Source organism: Argopecten irradians, chromosome 4 (genome assembly GCF_041381155.1).
Source record: "Argopecten irradians isolate NY chromosome 4, Ai_NY, whole genome shotgun sequence".
Taxonomy (NCBI): Eukaryota; Metazoa; Mollusca; class Bivalvia; order Pectinida; family Pectinidae; genus Argopecten; species Argopecten irradians.
In genome coordinates, this window is record NC_091137.1 from 15437075 (window position 1) to 15459270 (window position 22196).

A 22196-nucleotide genomic window follows, 5' to 3' on the forward strand; every position below is an offset into this window, starting at 1 on the left:
ATATATAAGGTTACATAATTAAAAAATATCAAATGTTAAAAATATGGACAATACTACATGTGCATTCAATCTAAAGGATAACGAAATATGATCAAAGCCTACTTTTATAAATGTTTACGACATTTTTTAATCCTGAAGCCCCTTTCATATTCACATTATAAAAGATTTCTTTCTCTAATGCAAAACATCAATTTTCTTCTAACATACCTAACAAAATTTTGCCCTTCTGAAAATTCTCAACTTCATGTATTAATGCTTTTTTTTCTAAATCTTTCTAGAACTAATTCCTCAAACATGTAAATGTTGTATACATTTATTTTGATTTTCTTGTTTTAAAATAGCAAGACGTTTGCTCCCTGATCCCCCAAAACAACCTGGCTATATGAGTATATGGCATGGTTTTTCATATGATTTAAAAAGATTGTAGTAGCAGCTGCCACACACTTGTCAGCTTCCTTTCCGTGCATGTCTTTCAACTTCATCACACAGAGTTTGATTTACTCCAATACAACCAGTACAGCAGTAAGGAATTCAGACATCGTTTTTCCGATATCAATCCTGTTTTTGGGTTTTAGAGGTTTTTTGAAGAAAAGAAGAGTCCTGCCTCAGAGGTAAGTCTGTGTTCTAACACTGTCGTATACTTCCTCTGTACCGGGACGTCATCAATTTCATTCCAATCTTGTGATTCAAAATTATGACAGCAGTAGCCATTAGCCTCTGTCAGCAGTTCCAAGAGATTGACTTGTTCTTGATTTTTTCTCCTCCAGACCTCCCTTATACTACACACCAGCCAGCTAAGGGCTTCATTAAATGGTTCTGGTATATAGTCGGGCACACCTTGTCCTTAATAAATAAACAATTGATACAATCTGAACATTTTTGACCAAAGGTTGTTTTTTTTTCATCTCCGTATGATAATTAAAAATTGTAAGAGGGAGAGTTTACACTCGAGCTATATTTAACGCAAAATACTGCATACTGGATATCATCCCAATCCATTATTTTCATATTGTATCATGTCTATGTCATTTATCATCAAATACTCAGAAATAGTTATATTTATCTTTGTTTAACAATTATTGAAGGTAATAATTACTATCAAACCGTAATTATATAGAGTTTTGGTAGTCTTTACATCCCTTACCTTGTAATTATATAGAGTGTTGATAGTCTATACATACCTTACCTTGTAATTATATAGAGTTTTGATAGTCTATACATGCATCCCTTACCTTGTAATTATATAGAGTGTTGATAGTCTATACATCCCTTACCTTGTAATTATATAGAGTGTTGATAGTCTATACATCCCTTACTTTGTAATTATATAGAGTGTTGATAGTCTATACATCCCTTACCTTGTAATTATATAGAGTGTTGATAGTCTATACATCCCTTACCTTGTAATTATATAGAGTGTTGATAGTCTATACATCCCTTACCTTGTAATTATATAGAGTGTTGATAATAGTCTATACATCCCTTACCTTGTAATTATATAGAGTGTTGATAGTCTATACATCCCTTACCTTGTAATTATATAGAGTTTTGATAGTCTATACATCCCTTACTTGTAATTATATAGAGTGTTGATAGTCTATACATCCCTTACCTTGTAATTATATAGAGTGTTGATAGTCTATACATCTTGTAATTATATATAGAGTGTTGATAGTCTATACATCCCTTACCTTGTAATTATATAGAGTGTTTGATAGTCTATACATCCCTTACCTTGTAATTATATAGAGTGTTGATAGTCTATACATCCCTTACCTTGTAATTATATAGAGTGTTGATAGTCTATACATCCCTTACCTTGTAATTATATAGAGTGTTGATAGTCTATACATCCCTTACCTTGTAATTATATAGAGTGTTGATAGTCTATACATCCCTTACCTTGTAATTATATAGAGTGTGTTGATAGTCTATACATCCCTTACCTTGTAATTATATAGAGTGTTGATAGTCTATACATCCCTTACCTTGTAATTATATAGAGTGTTGATAGTCTATACATCCCTTACCTTGTAATTATATAGAGTGTTGATAGTCTATACATCCCTTACCTTGTAATTATATAGAGTGTTGATAGTCTATACATCCCTTACCTTGTAATTATATAGAGTGTTGATAGTCTATATACATCCCTTACCTTGTAATTATATAGAGTGTTGATAGTCTATACATCCCTTACCTTGTAATTATATAGAGTGTTGATAGTCTATACATCCCTTACCTTGTAATTATATAGAGTGTTGATAGTCTATACATCCCTTACCTTGTAATTATATAGAGTGTTTGATAGTCTATACATCCCTTACCTTGTAATTATATAGAGTGTTGATAGTCTATACATACATCCCTTACCTTGTAATTATATAGAGTGTTGATAGTCTATACATCCCTTACCTTGTAATTATATAGAGTGTTGATAGTCTATACATCCCTTACCTTGTAATTATATAGAGTGTTGATAGTCTATACATCCCTTACCTTGTAATTATATAGAGTGTTGATAGTCTATACATCCCTTACCTTGTAATTATATAGAGTGTTGATAGTCTATACATCCCTTACCTTGTAATTATATAGAGTGTTGATAGTCTATACATCCCCTTACTTTGTAATTATATAGAGTGTTGATAGTCTATACATCCCTTACCTTGTAATTATATAGAGTGTTGATAGTCTATACACATCCCTTACCTTGTAATTATATAGAGTGTTGATAGTCTATACATCCCTTACCTTGTAATTATATAGAGTGTTGATAGTCTATACATCCCTTATTTGTAATTATATAGAGTGTTGATAGTCTATACATCCCTTACCTTGTAATTATATAGAGTGTTGATAGTCTATACATCCCTTACCTTGTAATTATATAGAGTGTTGATAGTCTATACATCCCTTACCTTGTAATTATATAGAGTGTTGATAGTCTATACATACCTTACCTTGTAATTATATAGAGTTTTGATAGTCTATACATGCATCCCTTACTTTGTAATTATATAGAGTGTTGATAGTCTATACATCCCTTACCTTGTAACTATACAGAGTTTTGATAGTCTTAATCATCCCTTACCTTGTAATTATATAGAGTGTTGATAGTCTATACATCCCTTACCTTGTAATTATATAGAGTGTTGATAGTCTATACATCCCTTACCTTGTAATTATATAGAGTGTTGATAGTCTATACATCCCTTACCTTGTAATTATATAGAGTGTTGATAGTCTATACATCCCTTACCTTGTAATTATATAGAGTGTTGATAGTCTATACATCCCTTACCTTGTAATTATATAGAGTGTTGATAGTCTATACATCCCTTACCTTGTAATTATATAGAGTTGTTGATAGTCTATACATCCCTTACCTTGTAATTATATAGAGTGTTGATAGTCTATACATCCCTTACCTTGTAATTATATAGAGTGTTGATAGTCTATACATCCCTTACCTTGTAATTATATAGAGTGTTTAGATATCTGTATATATACATCCCTTACCTTGTAATTATATAGAGTGTGTTGATAGTCTATACATCCCTTACCTTGTAATTATATAGAGTGTTGATAGTCTATACATCCCTTACCTTGTAATTATATAGAGTGTTGATAGTCTATACATCCCTTACCTTGTAATTATATAGAGTGTTGATAGTCTATACATCCCTTACCTTGTAATTATATAGAGTTTTGATGGTCTATACATCCCTTACCTTGTAATTATAAAGAGTGTTGATAGTCTATACATCCCTTACCTTGTAATTATATAGAGTGTTGATAGTCTATACATCCCTTACTTTGTAATTATATAGAGTGTTGATAGTCTATACATCCCTTACTTTGTAATTATATAGAGTGTTGATAGTCTATACATCCCTTACCTTGTAATTATATAGAGTGTTGATAGTCTATACATCCCTTACCTTGTAATTATATAGAGTGTTGATAGTCTATACATCCCTTACCTTGTAATTATATAGAGTGTTGATAGTCTATACATCCCTTACCTTGTAATTATATAGAGTGTTGATAGTCTATATACATCCCTTACCTTGTAATTATATAGAGTGTTGATAGTCTATACATCCCTTACCTTGTAATTATATAGAGTGTTGATAGTCTATACATCCCTTACCTTGTAATTATATAGAGTGTTGATAGTCTATACATCCCTTACCTTGTAATTATATAGAGTGTTGATAGTCTATACATCCCTTACCTTGTAATTATATAGAGTGTTGATAGTCTATACATCCCTTACCTTGTAATTATATAGAGTTTTGATAGTCTATACATCCCTTACCTTGTAATTATATAGAGTGTTGATAGTCTATACATCCCTTACCTTGTAATTATATAGAGTGTTGATAGTCTATACATCCCTTACCTTGTAATTATATAGAGTGTTGATAGTCTATACATCCCTTACCTTGTAATTATATAGAGTTTTGATAGTCTATACATCCCTTACCTTGTAATTATAGAGTTTTGATAGTCTATACATCCCTTACCTTGTAATTATATAGAGTGTTGATAGTCTATACATCCCTTACCTTGTAATTATATAGAGTGTTGATAGTCTATACATCCCTTACCTTGTAATTATATAGAGTGTTGATAGTCTATACATCCCTTACCTTGTAATTATATAGAGTGTTGATAGTCTATACATCCCTTACCTTGTAATTATATAGAGTGTTGATAGTCTATACATCCCTTACCTTGTAATTATATAGAGTGTTGATAGTCTATACATCCCTTACCTTGTAATTATATAGAGTGTTGATAGTCTATACATCCCTTACCTTGTAATTATATAGAGTGTTGATAGTCTATACATCCCTTACCTTGTAATTATATAGAGTGTTGATAGTCTATACATCCCTTACCTTGTAATTATATAGAGTGTTGATAGTCTATACATCCCTTACCTTGTAATTATATAGAGTGTTGATAGTCTATACATCCCTTACCTTGTAATTATATAGAGTGTTGATAGTCTATACATCCCTTACCTTGTAATTATATAGAGTGTTGATAGTCTATACATCCCTTACCTTGTAATTATATAGAGTGTTGATAGTCTATACATCCCTTACCTTGTAATTATATAGAGTGTTGATAGTCTATACATCCCTTACCTTGTAATTATATAGAGTGTTGATAGTCTATACATCCCTTACCTTGTAATTATATAGAGTGTTGATAGTCTATACATCCCTTACCTTGTAAATTATTATAGTATATATCCTTTTTGTATTATAGAGTGTTGATAGTCTATACATCCCTTACCTTGTAATTATATAGAGTTTTGATAGTCTATACATCCCTTACTTGTAATTATATAGAGTGTTGATAGTCTATACATCCCTTACCTTGTAATTATAAAGAGTGTTGATAGTCTATACATCCCTTACTTTGTAATTATATAGAGTGTTGATAGTCTATACATCCCTTACTTTGTAATTATATAGAGTGTTGATAGTCTATACATCCCTTACCTTGTAATTATATAGAGTGTTGATAGTCTATACATCCCTTGCCTTGTAATTATATAGAGTGTTGATAGTCTATACATCCCTTACTTTGTAATTATATAGAGTTTTGATAGTCTATACATCCTTTACTTTGTAATTATAGAGTTTTGATAGTCTATACATCCCTTACCATGTAACCATATAGAGTTTCTATACATCCCATACCTTTTGGACATCCGTAAACAATAAGGTGGTTAGGCGGGCAGTACACAGAGAAATGTTCTAACAGCTGATTGTCTGTGATCAAGTCTGAGCAAGGACCACCTGACCTTAACCTATGTCGTTGTGCATGGTCTCCTTGACCGTTTTCTTTGCCTTCCTGTTTAGTTTCTTTGTGTCCCCCCTGTTCACTTTCTTTGCCTTCCTGTTCACTTTCTTTGACTCCACCTTCACTTGCTTTGCCCCCCTTTTTATCTACATGTACTTCTTTGTATCCTGCTCCAATTTCCTCTTTGTCTGAAAATTCATAAAGTTGTGTCTTAAATTACTTTGGTAAATTTTTTTGTTTTATGACAATAAGCTAAAAGTGCATGGGTAGCTAGCTAGCTCCCCATGGAAAATGTGAGTGGGATCCCAGCGGGATCCCGCTGGGATGAGTGGGTTTCCACTGGGACTGCAAATCCCACTTGGATTACAGTGGGATATCCAGTAATATCCCACCAGGATTTTCGGAAACCGGGGATCCCGGTTGGATAAACCAGGATTCCTACAAGGATTCCAGCTGGGATTTCACATGACCGGGATCCCGACTGGTCAGAGAAGAGTTACTCCCCTTTCTTGGAACTCTTTTCTCTTTTGGCAGTTCAAAATTAAGATGGAGGCTACCAGGTTGGGCAGTCAAAGTTTTGTGCATTTATTAGTGAATTTTAGGATATCAGCATTTTAGGTTAGTTTCATAATGTTACCAAAGTCATTATGTAAGCCTAAATGAAAAGAAATTCATAGATTGCATTCACAGTAATTTTGTTTAATAGAAATGACCAGTAACCTTGAAACATGATCTTTCTGAGTGATGAAAGTGCAAAGACATAAATAATATTTTATTTGTATATAGCATTATAAGTTTACATAATTATGAAGAGAACAAAGCTTTAGTGCAATTCAAAAATTCAATAACATTTGAAGGTCAAGAAAAGGCTTGAGTTGATAAGTATCTTTTTGTTAATTTTTTCTATCTATAGCTGTTGTAACACAGCTCAAGTTTTATTTGAGAAAAATTCTTTGTTTGAAATAGAACTGCATTCAAATATCAAATTTTTTTTTTGCTCATTGAAGAAAGCTAAATTATTTATGATCAATATTGCAAAAGATAGGATTCACTTGTATATTTCCCTAGGATCACACCGGAATTTTGTACTAGTATCCCGCCGGGATTGACTGGGAACCAATGGTGTGATTTGACTGGTATCCCGCCAGGATAAATTTGGAATCCCGCCCAATTAATCCAGTGGGAAAACCACTGGGATCCCACTGGGATCCCACTGGGATTCCCAGTAAAAATTTTCCATGGGGAGATCATGCTCAGCCATACAGATTGTACATGATGTACTAGTCAACCGAATGACTGACAACAACAAGAAATTTTATAAATTTCCGGATATTTGTGGTGAAAAGTTAACACGCCTGGATGAATAGGACCTTGTAATGAATCTTCATGGAAGCTTTTGACTTACAATTTTAGTTGCAGGTTATGTGACAATTGACCGATCGCCAGGTGCGCCTCATGCTCAAAAACACATGTTTCTATTCAATGTCGGAGCAAACACCATAGAACACAAACATCTTAGCCCACACAATACGAAATTCAAAGTCACATGCGGTTTGATTGACAGCGATCTGTCATGTAGCAATGTGGCTGGCTATATTCATCTGTATGACAATTACAGGGGTAAAAAACCCAAAAACAATAGCATAGCAGACAACACAAGAAGACGAGGACGCATCAGATCACCAACATTACAGAAATTGCATACAATGTTGTCAATGCCAACAAAATTGGTACATACATGTGAATAATCTACCAAAATGAGGGGGTACCACAAGGGAAAATATTAATCAAACCTATTTTGTTGCTATCTGTCATGTAACATAATAAGAGATACCAGAGAGGTCTTGGTTCTCACCTCAGAATGAGAATTAAGGATTTTTTCTTTGTTTTTCACCTCTTTTCCTTCTTTTCTTTTCAAATATTGAATACACATAGGAAACTTCAAATAAAGTCTGCTTGTAGCAAAACACTTCAAATTATAAAATTCAGTATGACAACTGTCTGCCACGTTGTGCTTGGATTTGTTCCAAAATCAATATGCAGAACTCAGGACCAATAATACCCTACAAGTTTACTTTGATGATGCTAGACCTCTTCAGTCCTTTCTGTGAAAGTGTCCAAGTCTTATCAGCCATGTTGTTTCCTAAGCATTCAAAAAATGCGATTGTCAGAACTATAGGTTTCAAGAAGAACCTACATTAGAACTTTTTAGGCCACTAAAAATTTTTGAAATTTTAGTCAATTTTACCCCTTTTTGCCCCTCCCAAAGCCCCATGGGGGGTGGGGGTCATATAATTCACAATTTTGATTGGCCTTATGCCTTAGAAGGTTTGTCCAAAATGTAATTGAAATTGCTTCAGTGGTTTTTGAGAAGAAGTTGAAAATGTAAATTGTTTACGAACACATGATGCACGATGAGGGACAAAAGGCGATTAGAATAGGTCACTTGAGACTTTGTCTCAGGTGACCTAAAAAGCAGAGAAAAGATCCCTCTTTCCATTGTCAGACATAGATCATTCTTTAGTGGGTGTCAAGATCCCTCTGGGATCTCTTGTTTGAGAAAGAGCAATAACAAACTCCAAATTTCAAAATCCAATATACATGTAAAATGAAAAATGTCCTGTATGTACTTTATGTTATAAGAATTGTTAACAAGACAATATACAATGTGTATATATAACAAGGACGAAAGGTGATTTCAATAGCCCACCATCTGATGATGATGGGCTAACATTAGGTGTATACAAATATATGAGACATAATTCAAAATGTAATACTAAACACATACCTTTCTCCTCATATATGGGAACGCCTGCATCAACTTCATCAAATATGGCTATTCGGCAAGCCTGGAAGATAAAAGAAGTGGCCCACTTGGCCTGTATTGCTGGCATACTAACTTACAGCTTTTACAGACTTTAATTATGAGAAAGAGGTTCAAAGGTTATAATCACTTTGATTCCTTTGACCTATATTGGCGGTCAAGGTTAACATTTCATAAATATACAGTTCAAGAGCTTCTCCATCTCTCGTTATAGGCCACATGCAGTCTCTGGACATCTTACATTGATATTGAGAAATTGAAATTAAACTGAGAGGAATTGGTTAAATTAAAAGAAACAAACAAGGGGCCCAAGGACCTTAAGGGTCATCTGACTACCTTGATAGTAATCATATAGGAAATTAATTAGATATAGTGTCATGGTAGCCATCTTCAATTTGTGATCACCCAGTGATATAACAACACTTTGTCAGGACCATGTCAGGATCATTTCATGCAAGTTTCAGCCTTCAGGTCGGATGACCTAAAAACAATGTTGCTGATCTTAAATTTTAACAATTATCAATAATACAACAAAAACACCCATTATAAACAGGATTATCTTCCTTTGATAAAGCAACATGTGAATAAATTTTCAAATTTCAATTTCTTCAGATATCAACTACATATGATTAAAAACCGAGAGGCTCAATGGGCCTTAACGGTCATCTGACTATCAATACAACATATAGTATAACTGAAGTACACAGTAAGTTGTTAAAGAGTGTAGCCGTTCTTATCCCTGTGAACTTAAATGAAAGTCAAAGTCATTCATTTGAACAAACTTGGTAGCCCTTTATCACAGCATGTTACAATCCCATTATCAGGTCTCTAGGCCTCCAAGTTATTGACTATAAGTAATTTAAAGATTTTATCCTTTTTGACCCCTGTGACTTTGAATAAAGGTTAAACAGGGATTTCCCTCCTATCTTAACTTTGGGAATCCCAGGGACTCCTAGGTTAAAGTTTGCGAGTCTTTTTGCTAAATTTTACTGTAGATTTTACTGAAGGCAATTAATGCTTCTACTTCATCTAATTGACCAGTAATTTTTATATTAGATTCCTTCCACATTGAGTCCCAAGAACTCCCATTTTTGTTTTAGGAGTCCCTATGCATTATTTTGTGTCAGAGGTGCACAAAACCTGCGTCTGGAAAAAGCCTGGGTCAAGGTCATTTATTTGAACATACTTGTGAGCCCTTCATGCCAGCAAGCTTTCAGTTATTGAGAAGAAGTCGTTTGAATGAAAAGGTTACGAACGCTGGACAGCAGACAGCGCACGACGACGGCCAAAGCATGATGGCCTAAAGGTCTTTAATGCAAATGTCATGCTTTTCTTGGCTACATCAAAGTACATGTATTTTTAAAGTTGCTCCACCGCTGACAAAAGGAAAGTTTTCTCTATCAAAAACAGGAGCAGACAAATTGGTATTTTTCTTCAGTTACAAAAGCTACTTACTTCATACCATTATCATCAATGAAAAGTTAGAGCATTTTATTTTGATTCAAGATAAAAATATTTAAGTGCATCCCGAAAACATTCCCTGGCACTATATCCTATATGGAATGAAGTAATGCTTGTGCATGCACCAAAAGCAAAATAAATTAGTTTATATTATTCTTTGTGTTATTTAGCCATATATATGCATGATTTAACACCAATTATTGTTCGAATGATGAATAATCTTTATGCTCTGTCAGTGGTGGAGCATCTTTAAAGCAAAGACGAAACGTAAAGCAAAATATCAATAAAAAGTTTGTGCTGGATGATCGAGGTTCATTTTCTCTGCTTTAAAAGATTACGAGGAGTTGACTCTACTGAATGCATACTTACTCTCAGGGTTTTTGCCAGCTATTTTGGGAAAAGGACCCTTAACATTTATATTCTGGATGTAAACTCTACTGTATACAGTATGTATATACTCCCATTTACTATATATACATGTTTTCTAGGAGTTGGGCTCTATACGATTTTATATATACTCACATTTATTATGTATATTCTGGGTGTTGACGCTAACATTTGGGTTTTCCTGTCAGGACCTGTGAGAGCCAACATATCCTGCAGTGTTATCGATGCATTATCAACACCTTTTAACATTTGGTGGCCATCAGTCAGATTGGTATATCCATGAGTAGATACAGAACAAAGGAATGTTTCTGTATCCTTAGTACAAAGGCTTACAGCATCTGCAAAATTTAATATAAAGGTATTTTCATTAAATGTATTTTCATGTAATGTACAGCTTAATGGCCCATCAGGCCCTTGAAGCCAGTCAGTGATTTTGTAAATTTGACTTTTTTAATCTATTATAAAGAGTATTAAGTTCTGTAAATTCAAAAGAAGATATTTTGAATTTATAGTCATTTTGACCATGTTTGGCCTTGCCCCTCCAGTTTCATGGGGTCAGTAAGGACCGATATGGATATGTTAAAATGCTATATCTCAGGCTAATAATCCTAACCAAGTTTGACTCATTTCCTTTGAAAATTGAGCCCATAAATGTGTTTTTCCTTTATAACTATAGTAAATTTGACCCCCTTCCCTGGCAAAAGAATGAGATCCCAGGGCCACGAAATTCACCATTTTTTCAGACATACAATACGACGCATGACGAAGGACAAAAGGCAATTAGAATACATGTAGGTCTCGGGTAGCCTAAAAATTAAAAAATATATAGCCAAATCATGACATTTTAAAACTGCTAACACTTAATTTTCTTATTTTTATTCAAAATCGAGAAAATCTTAGTCCTTAAAAATAACTGGCTATATCATATTTGGTTTAGTGAAATGTCTTTTAGCTCAGTATTCACTCTGAGCTGAAGTGACATTGTTGGTAAACTTAGATTAGCTTACATTGTATGTAGATGGATTATAGTTTCTTCATACAGTTCAATATTGTACTTTTAGACTTTCGGTTGCATAAAAGATTTTGTGCAGTTATTTTATTTATTGTTGAAATTACTGAGTTAGTAAATTTTTTTCTGGTTTTGTTGTATTTTTGAAATAAACAAATATACTGAAACATTATCTAACTCACCATTGATGATTGTTTTCATTTGGTTGGTAGTAAAATCCAAGCACTTCAATACTGTGAAGTTAAATGGTGTTGAGGAAAACATCATTGACATGACATCAACGTCCTTAGTGGCACCAGCCAATGAATAATCATATGGAAACTTAGAATTACCAATGAGGACAGCTATTTTTCTGGGAGGTGCCTGCCTCAACACATTGGTTATCTCACTATAAATACAATAATCAAATTGATTCCATTACTTTTATTGTAATGAATGAGTCAAGATTTCTGACTCAAAACAAGAAAAGCACGGAGGAAACAAAACTGTTTGATTTACTGTTTGATCAATAATGTTTATGTTTGCTTTTAATTTTTAGGATGTTTTAAAAGATTCATCTTTTTAAATCAATGATATTCTCACATATCCAAAAGACTACATGTATAACATTCAGATAAATAGCAGCTAGCACATATATTATGAAACATTAAAATACACAGGTACCATAATATGTGTATACATATTAACTAAAGCCAGTTTTTACTACATGCATTTAACCATTTTATACTGTGGTACCTTTTATATTGAAGGAACTTCTCGTCATTTCCATCTGAAAGCAGAGAACCAAAGTAACAAAAAATTTATAATGTTTTTGTGTATTCAATCCAATTGCCATGGTATCAGACAATATCTTAGATGAGATAGGAAAATATATGTAATAAAATATATATTATATTATATATATGGCAGAATTGTATTACTGGTCTTATATATATAATGGAACAAAGAAACAACTGTCCTTTTTTATTCTCCACTTCTTTGGGTTATAGCTGTATAATTTACATCTTCGTTTCTATTTTCAGATATGTATTGGATATCGATTAATGTCTCATACCATTAATATTTACCATTTTAACATTTTCAGATATTATCAAGAAATATAAGCAGTAAGTAGTGAGTGATACAGTTGTAGAGATGTAAGGCAAATAATTGATAAATTTACATTAATGATGTTTCTATATTTTAAAACATGCTGAGGCTCTTTTGTTGAGAAATGGGTGATTAGATGTTTGTGTCAGTCACCATTGTAGTTCTGTTTACAGACAGACAATCATACAGCAGCTTCACAGTTCCCTCACTATAATGCATGTGATTACAAGGAGGGCAGAAATGACAACAGCAAAGGGTTCTTACTTAAAACAAAAAGGTTGGTGTATACCAGAAACCTTTCAACTTCTTGTGGTAATAGAAATCCATCCTCTGTTGGAGTAATTGCTATCCAAAGCCCATCCAGGCTGTACTTCAGACCAAAAGCTTCTGGGAACTTGTCCTTCAGTGCTGACCTTGGTAATATGTCATTAGAGATAGAAAACTGTGCCTCTGTAGGCTCCACATCATCTCCAAGGGTGTATTTTACCACAGTGATCACGCGCGAAGACATCGATCTCCTCAACAACTGAATTATTCTGATCAAGCTAACAAAAGAAAGAAATGGAATTCACATCATCTGAAGTATTTACATTAACTTTTGTCTGAAACACAATCAGTGCTTAATAATAAAACCGTGTGTTGAGGACTGAGGTAGTGAAGTTTTGAATCGTGAGGCACAATTACTCAAGTAAATCATTATTAGTAACAGAAATATAATATGAAGATTCAGTAGTGTCTTTAAAGTTTTGAAACTACATTATCATATTTTAAGGAGTGAAGACATGCAGCTGCCAGATCAGGGTTCAACCCCAGGACTTCTGAACACTAGCTGTGGTCTACCACTTGGTCACTAACTTTCAACCCAGTTCAGTCCTGTTACACTCCTCCCTCCTTTCTCAAAGTCTTCAAAGACACATGTACATGTACAAGAGACCCTTAAATATTACCAATGTGACCAGCATGGATATTTTGGATTTTGTTGGGTGCCAAATGCAAGTTTGTAACAGGGGAGGAAAAATGTAGCAGCCAGAGTGTGGTTTGAACTCAGCTACATGTAGGACTTCAGAAGTATCCCCACTAGATATTACACTAATTTCCCCAAGATACTTTTTATGGCCATCAAATAAATCTCATATAAGACTCATACTTTTTTCTCAGAATAACGAAATATGCTACCCCTATACCCCTTAATTCTGAGCTACAAAATGCACCATTTTCAGCAATTTTTACCAGATTTAACCTTTTATTGAAAAAGTTCTGGTATTGAACTTTTGAAAATATTTTGCATATCAATAGGGAAAAAGTTGCTCTTTCTAAATCAGGCAGAAAAACGGGGGGTCCGTGTGCTTATGTAAAGGGGAGGATGAAACCAAAGAACATTTCTTGCAACGTTGTCCGCAACTTAGTGTGTCGAGGAATATAATTATGACGGACATCACTCCACTCACCGGACGTCTCACGCACTCCTCTCCATCACTCCATGAAATTCTTAGCGCCAATATAACCCTTACTCAGTTACTGATTGACAGCTCCACGTGTGTCGGAAAATTGAAAAGGTCAGATCCACGTGCTACGCTTATCCACAGAATTAATTTCCACTCAAGAAGACTGTGCTATAAACTAAACATGGATTGATAGAGACTCCTTAATCTTAAACCAAAACGGCGGAAAAGATGAAAGGCTTTTCACCAATACTGATGTCAAAAGAACTCTTGTGTGTACATGTATATATATCTAGTGTTATTTTGCATGCTACCTGCTTGATGCTAACAGACTTATCCTATATATCCTGCTTTGATGTTGTGCTGTGCTACAAGAAATTTACAATCTTTTATCCTGGTATTAAGGTGTGGCCAGCACCAGGTTACTTTAATCTATACCTGAAAGTTAAATATAAGAAATTGAACTTTTAAAGTACATCAAACCAAAGTGTACATAAACATTGTATAATGCATGGATACATTCTATTGGTGGAGGACATTTACAACCAACTATCATTCTACTCAAAAGGAGGTGCTCCTATGCAGGAGGAAATTACTAACAAAGAAGAAGAAAAATACTACTTACAATAGAAATGTAACTTTTTGACAAAATTTTTGTTACTGGCAAAACTACAAATACATGCTCATTGGTACAATAAACAGCTAAAATTCAAGTTTTGTTAGATGGAAACACAGGCGTCTGCATCTGGTTTTGAAAAAAATGAAATATCCTATCCCTACGATATGAACAAGGTGAGACACTCCATGAGTTCATATAGTAGGGGTAGGTTATTATAATTTTATCAAACCAGAAGCAGACGTCTGTGGATGGAAGGTGTACTGCTGTTGCTATTTTTAGCGATGCTTTTAATTGGTTGGCATGCCAATACTAAAATGTAAACCAAAATCTGATCTGTTAGGCCTAATTGTCAAACAAATATACGGCGGGTAAATAACTGCGGACACGTGCCGTGTAATGTGAACACGCTAGGCTACTAGAATCATTGTTTCATATAAGAAAAGAAAACTGATAAAACAGGTTATAATGTTCCTCAACGCCCATGAATTGATATATCTTGTCATTTAGTAATACAATGGTCAGGTTGTATCATGGACATTAATACATTAAAAACCACGTTGATAAAATTACAGGTACATCTCATTATGGATATTTTTGCAACAAGATTTCGTGACGGTGCACAGGCGTCTGCATCTGGTTTTGGAAAAATAAAATATCCTACCCCTACCGTATAACTCATGGAGTGTCACATCTTGTTCATATAGTAGGGGTAGGATATTTTATTTATTGTAAACTGTGGTTTACAACAATACATATTTATCTGCATACAAAGCATCTACAATAATAATCAACAATACATGTTATATTTTGAAAAGTTAATCACCGAAAACAATGGAAAACACGTGTGTATAGTCCAAGAGTCGTATATAGGCCTAGAGAGAGCGCTTCGCAAGCGCCACGTGACCGCGTCTGCACACATTGGTGACATAATCAAATCTGCGGTTCACAACATTTTTTTTTCAAACCAGAAGCAGACGCCAGTGGTATATGTATAACATGATAAACATATGATGATATTGTTAAATTAATTCTGTTATTGAAATTGCTTCCAGAGAAAAATTGGTCAAGCTGCAACTTATTCATTCTTACCACAGGGACCTAGCACGATTTTTTTTAAACTAACAGTATACATATATATATATTATAGTATAGGTATGAACTAAGTGAAGGACTATCATGAACTTCGGCTCAGGGGCTGGTCGAGCTATGAGAAAAACGGACCTATTTTTTAAAACCGTGATTATTTTAATAAATGGGTTCTATACAACATTGAGGGATATCTTACCTTAAAGAGAAATAATTTATCTTTCCATTGAGTGCTTGATGAACAAAATTGGCCAAGTATTGACGAAGTTATGATTTGATGAATCGGGAAATTTACGAAAAATATGCTAGGTAGACATTTCCCTGTCCGGTCGAAACTCCATTTAAACATTGTGTAGCTCACTTACTTTAACCGTCACCGCCATGTTCATTTTTCTTTCGGAACGCTTCTCGACTTTACATATCGTGACTACATTATGCAAATTATGTTATGTTGTGCTTGTGTGTAAACTCAAACTTATGTGTATACTATTGGTTAAAAAATTTCGTGCCAGGTCCCTGTGATTCTTACCAGGTAATGTCATTGTACCCAAATTGATACTGTACCCAAATTGAAAACATACCTACAACATTTATTTTGTTAAAGTTTATCTCAGTTCGCAGTAGTGATACCAAAGATGCATCATTCATTGATAATTACGCTTCGTTTTATGCAACTATTTTTATTATTTACTCTGAAACATAACTTTGAAATTGATAACTCTGTCTGAAACGTGTTAAACCCTAGAACTGTGGCTGTGCGACAATTACTATTTGTACTATAAGTGTTTTTTTCAAAGCATAAGCTTAAGGTCTCCTCAAAGAAAATTTCATTAGATAATGAAATTTAAGATATAAACACTTAATAGAAATAAAAATATAGTTTCCTTACATCATTTTTTTATTCAATTACATGCAAATTGTTCTTTGTATAGCGTTATTTCTCCATCTTGATTTTATTCTAGATTAAAAATAATTGATAGTGGTCTTATGACATATACACCACATTGGAACAATTAGGTAAATGCCACAGAAAACTGAATTTAAATCATTGAAATATTACACAAGTCATTATGTGGTCTTACGGGGGTACTGAATTAGCGCAGGTACTGTTGTGAAAACACTTGTACAATTTTTACAGTAAATTGTTTAACTGTATTCAGTATAACTCAGTTAATAAAGTTTGTTTGCTCTTTTTTAAAACAAAACATAAACAAGAGGCCCAGAGGGCCTGTATCGCTCACCTGGTTTGTAATGCCAAGTAATGTTCTGGATAGAGGTTCATTGTTTCTTTTCTGAAGGAATTCGAATATTTACCTCTAATTCCATATTGGGCCCCACCCCTCCTGCTCCCAGGGGGTCAGAGCCAAAAATTCATACAAGTTCTGTTCCCCTTCCCCCAAGGATGTTTCTGGCCAAATTTGGTGGCAATCAATGCGGAACTCTAGGACAAGTCGCGATTTATAGGATTTACCTCTATTTACCCTATTGGGCCCCGCCCCTCCTGCCCACGGGGGGTCAAAGCAAAAATTTATACAAGTTCTGTTCCCCTTCCCCCAAGGATGTTTGTGGCTAAATTTGGTCACAATCCATACAGAATTCTAGAATAAGTAGCGATTTATAGTATTTACCTTTATTTCCCCTATTGGGCCCTGCCCCTCCTACCCCCTGAGGGTCAGAGCCAAAATTTTATACAAGTTCTGTTCCCCTTCCCCCAAGGTTGTTTGTGGCCGAATTTAGTGACAATCCATGCAGAAATCTAAATCCATGCAGAACTCTAGGGCAAGTAGCAATTTATAGGATTTACCTCAAATTCCCCTAATGGGCCCATCCCTCCTGCCCCTGGGGGGGTCAGAGCCAAAAATTTATACAAGTTTCTGCTCCCCTTCCCACAAGGATGTTTGTGGCCAAATTTGGTTACAATCCATTCAGAACTCTATGACTACAGTTGGTAGTAGACTAAAGGTTACACATTGTGCACACGGTGTGAACTACGAGTGGACACGGAGTGCACGAGGTTTAGACTACAGGTAGACACGGAGTGACACGAGGTTTAGACTACAGGTAGACACGGAGTGCACGAGGTTTAGACTACAGGTAGACACGGAGTGCACAAGATTTAGACTACAGGTAGACACGGAGTGCACTACGTGTGAACACGGTGTCCACTACAGGTGGACATCGTGTCCAGGTAAAATGTCCACTACATCAAGACCACAGACAGACTAGATGATGTGCCACAGAGATATGAGAAAATATGTATTTTATTCTGCAGTCTATATGGACTTTGACAGATAGAAATATTTATTGCGATCAGAAACATAATATTTATTGCAACATAAAATTGCCGTTAATTACTGGAAAATCATTCGTACTGTAATGTTTATTTGAATAGATACATATAAAGTAAAATGTATCAATATATATTATCATACAATTTCATTTATAAATAAGGACGTTTATTAGAAGTTATAAAAGCAAATTAACTGCGTACGGTAAACCACGGTAAACCACGTACTGGTTATGTCTCATCAATGGATAGTTCAAGTCCGCATTTTCCCAGTAAAAACTATTTTTCTTAGCTAGTGATATGTAGTTTAAAGATGAAATTCTTTTTCGAACGCATAAATTGATGAACCTTGCAGGGAGTAAGATTTTCAGTGTTAGCAAATCGTCGCCCAAGAGATATTTTGATCGGCAAAATATTTTGATTAAAAAGGATATATTGATGGGCATAATTAAAGCAAGGACATCGTGATAAACATAAACAAATTAAATTCTTCATAAGATGTTTAACTATGTATGCATTGAATATAGTTTTCTAAACGGCAAGGTGCGCGAAATAGTTTTAATCCTGTCAAATGTATAATACGTATACATTTGCTACATAGAACCTGGCGCGTTGCAAAGCATTGAAAATATGTGAAATCGTCCATAGACGTTAAAAATCGGCATTCGTCCATAGACGTTAAAAATCGGCATTAGAAATTACATTTTATTGTGTCAACCGATTGAGGAACCTGTAAGCACTGGCTTATAGAAAGCAAAAATTTAGTATCAACACTGTTCAAAGTACCGATCGGAAAAATGTAGGTCACATGCCTGATAATAAATTAAACAGACAATCAAAATAAATCCAACTTCTACCCATTTAAACTGTAGATTCATAGTTGTTGATTAGATTCTGAATTTGTCACAATTATTTTAATTCTAGAAACTCTGATAATTTGACAATATCCTATTCTGACCTTCTTTACAATGTGTGATCCATACATGTATACATAGTATATTGTACAAATATGCCTGCTCGAAAGGTAGACCCCTAGGCTAGGACTGCAGTTGCCATGGTCACTTGGACTTCATACTGTTCCATCAACCACACGGATATGATAATCTAAATTACCTAACATTGGTCAGAGTGGGGCCAGGGGCCTCTGGCCTTCTTTGGGCACCCTTCTATATGTTCAGTCAAGTGTATCTCAGACTAACAACACCTGTATATATACATGTAGTACCTTATCCCAACCCCAGGAGGTCCATTTATAGCATGCTGTACTTAGGCGGCAGCCTCTCTACATATACATTGTACTCATCACACAAATACGAATAGTTATACAACAATGGTAGTCAATAGGGATATGTATTTTAACTGGTAGTGCATTTTAATTTATTTGATAATGAAGCTTTATATATTAAAATAAAAAAATAATCAAAATACCAAGTGTATAATTAACTAAAACATTTATTTCAAAATTATTGGAAAATCATATTTCATCCAATATCTTTTCATTAATTTAATTTTTTTTTACACTGGCTTTTTACATATATCAGAAACCTGATTATCATGACTATGTATATAAAATACCATATTACAATGTTGAATAAGTACATAATCTAAATTAATTTTGATTATAATATATACATGTATTATTGGTAAATTCAAGGTTGTGACAGACATGCTTGATTTACGCATTGTACAGCTCCCGTCAGCTCCACTTCAAGGCTGTCTGTCATGACAATAATTGAGGTGTATTCAGCATCACTTACTATATGTTTTGCCAGCTAGTTTTTACCTCATCCCAATCTACCCTCCCCCCCCCCCCCCCCCCCCCGGGAAATGGTGTACATGTTTACCCAGGCTCTACAACAAACATGTACATGTATCTAATAAGAATGGTACTTTTGTGTTTCAAACTCACAAACCTATATGATTTTTAAAAGGTAAAGTGTATTTGTTTGTCTTAACAAACTTCCATTGAAACAATTCTAAAATCACATATTATATAAAGATACTGCCTCTATTCTCATAAAGCCGTGCAAACACAGAAGACAACGATTCTGCCCTCTGGCCATCTATCGATGGTCACCTTGAGGTACCTGTATAGCTGGATACTGTGGCTTACCTGTATGTTTGACAAGTTATAATTATTGGACCATGACGCAATATACGGTCAAGATAACTTGCGGGGTTGGGATCATAAACATATTGTGTTTACCGGTAATTAAGATATCAAAACAAACTGAATTGGGTACTTGTAGGTAGACTATACATGTAGCTACGTCATAAAGTTTGAAGTGGATTTATTCTGCATGATCTTTTAAAGACGTTCAGTTTTTAATAAAGAATATGTACTTAAGCTATTTTTTACGTACAATACTTTTAGAACTTGATATAGCAAAGAAAAATATTATAAAAGTGTATATTTTATGAAAGACGATCTACAAGGGTGTCGCTAGAAAACCGATTGATAGGGACCAAATCTTTTTATTTAAAAGCTATGTATTACCCGGTATATGATTGTATTACTAATAGCTTAAATTATAAAAGAACAAGTGTCTAAAAAGCACAATAGGACTGGTTTTTGCCGTAGCTGCAAGATTGTAGCTCAAAAGACTTTTAGACAGAAAATGGTGTCGTCTTAGTAGGCCGGGTACGAATATTCGTTCTAGTTTTTGCCGCAATTCAAAGTTGTTTTTGACTTATATTTACTATTTCATGTAAAATTTAATGCAATTTACCCATAAAACATTGACTTTTGAAAACGTAATATAGAAAATTTAAAGATGCTCCACCGCCGACAGAGAATAAATGATATTCATCATTTGAACAATAATTGGTGTTTAATCGTGTATATATATGTCTAATTAACACAAAAAATAATATAAAATGATTTATTTCGCCTTTGGTGCACGCGCAATCAGTACTTCATTCCATATAGGATATAGTGCCATGGAATTTTTTCGGGATGCAATTAATTATTTTTCATATTTTTAACTTGAAGTAAAATTAGAAGCTCAAACTTTTCAATGGTGGTAATGGTTTAAAGTAAGTAACTTTTTTAACTGAAGAAAAATACTTAATCGTCTGCTCCTGTTTTTGATAGTGAAAAAATACCATTTGTCAGCGGTGGAGCATCTTTAAGATATGAAATGGAAACTACTGATATAACATTAAATAGACATATACTTAATGAATACAAATTAATCTTTATTACTTTTGCAGTGAAAAGGTTTTATTCATGTATACTGAAAAAATATCGTATTATATAGTTATATATACTGTACATTAAATTGTAGATGTTGTAATTTAAAAAAAGAAACACTAAAAAATTATAACTAAGTATTATTTTAAATTGAAGAACGTATTCTTCCCCGATCCCTAACTATAACACATCACCTTGTCTGTCTAAGTCTGAATGTACCTGGACACCATGTCCACCTGTAGTGGACACCGTGTTCACACGTAGTGCACTCCGTGTCTACCTGTAGTCTAAATCTTGTGCACTCCGTGTCTACCTGTAGTCTAAATCTTGTGCACTCCGTGTCTACCTGTAGTCTAAACGTAGTGCACTCCGTGTCTACCTGTAGTCTAAACCTCGTGCACGCCGTGTCTACCTGTAGTCTAAACCTCGTGCACTCCGTGTGCACAAGGGTGTAACCTTTAGTTACAATCCATTCAGAACTCTATGACTAGTAGCGATTTAAAGGAAATGTTGACGGACAGACAGACAGACGGACGGACGACGCGCCATGACATATATGCCTATATGTAAGCCCACCAGCCCTTCGGGCCAGGTGAGCTAAAAATGGAAGCACGCCAAGCAACAAATGTCATATATGAGAAATCTCCGTGCATTGGTATCAATATTTGGGTACAATGACGTTAGTCTTAGGCAGTGTACATCTGTAAGAACGATCTTAAACTGTAGCGGACGGGGAATTTGCGTTTTCAGAGTTTAATAAAGAAATTGAAAATTTTGAAAAAAACTCAACTTACCTTGTTATTAGGCCTAGCACTCATGGGTTAATGCCATGAACCCATTCATTTCTTAGAAGAAACGTTTAAATACACTGCATCTACTTTCGTTTTCACTCTCCTAGCAGGATACTGTAGTCGATAAACTAGTCTACGATAAAGTCAAGTGTAAGAAATATTTGTGTACAGGTATATGTCCC

At 34.3% G+C, this 22196-nt stretch overlaps 1 protein-coding gene and 1 long non-coding RNA gene across 2 annotated transcripts in view; both read right to left on the reverse strand.

The window, feature by feature from the left end:
• Positions 1–17583, reverse strand: part of LOC138320737 (uncharacterized) — a 99930-nt gene extending 82347 nt beyond the window's left edge. Inside the window, exon 1 of the long non-coding RNA XR_011208241.1 lies at positions 16950–17583. This is a non-coding gene — a long non-coding RNA (uncharacterized lncRNA). The remainder of the gene's footprint in view (positions 1–16949) is intronic.
• LOC138321996 (uncharacterized) lies at positions 572–22144 on the reverse strand. The gene is made up of 8 exons (XM_069266058.1): positions 22018–22144; positions 12861–13141; positions 12243–12276; positions 11690–11895; positions 10634–10836; positions 8615–8675; positions 5724–6014; positions 572–843 (listed from the first exon to the last, which is right to left on the reverse strand). Exons 2-8 carry the CDS (start codon positions 13105–13107, stop codon positions 572–574), a joined length of 1314 nt encoding a protein of 437 aa, XP_069122159.1. The 5' UTR covers positions 13108–13141; positions 22018–22144.
• Positions 22145–22196: the final 52 nt, after the last annotated feature.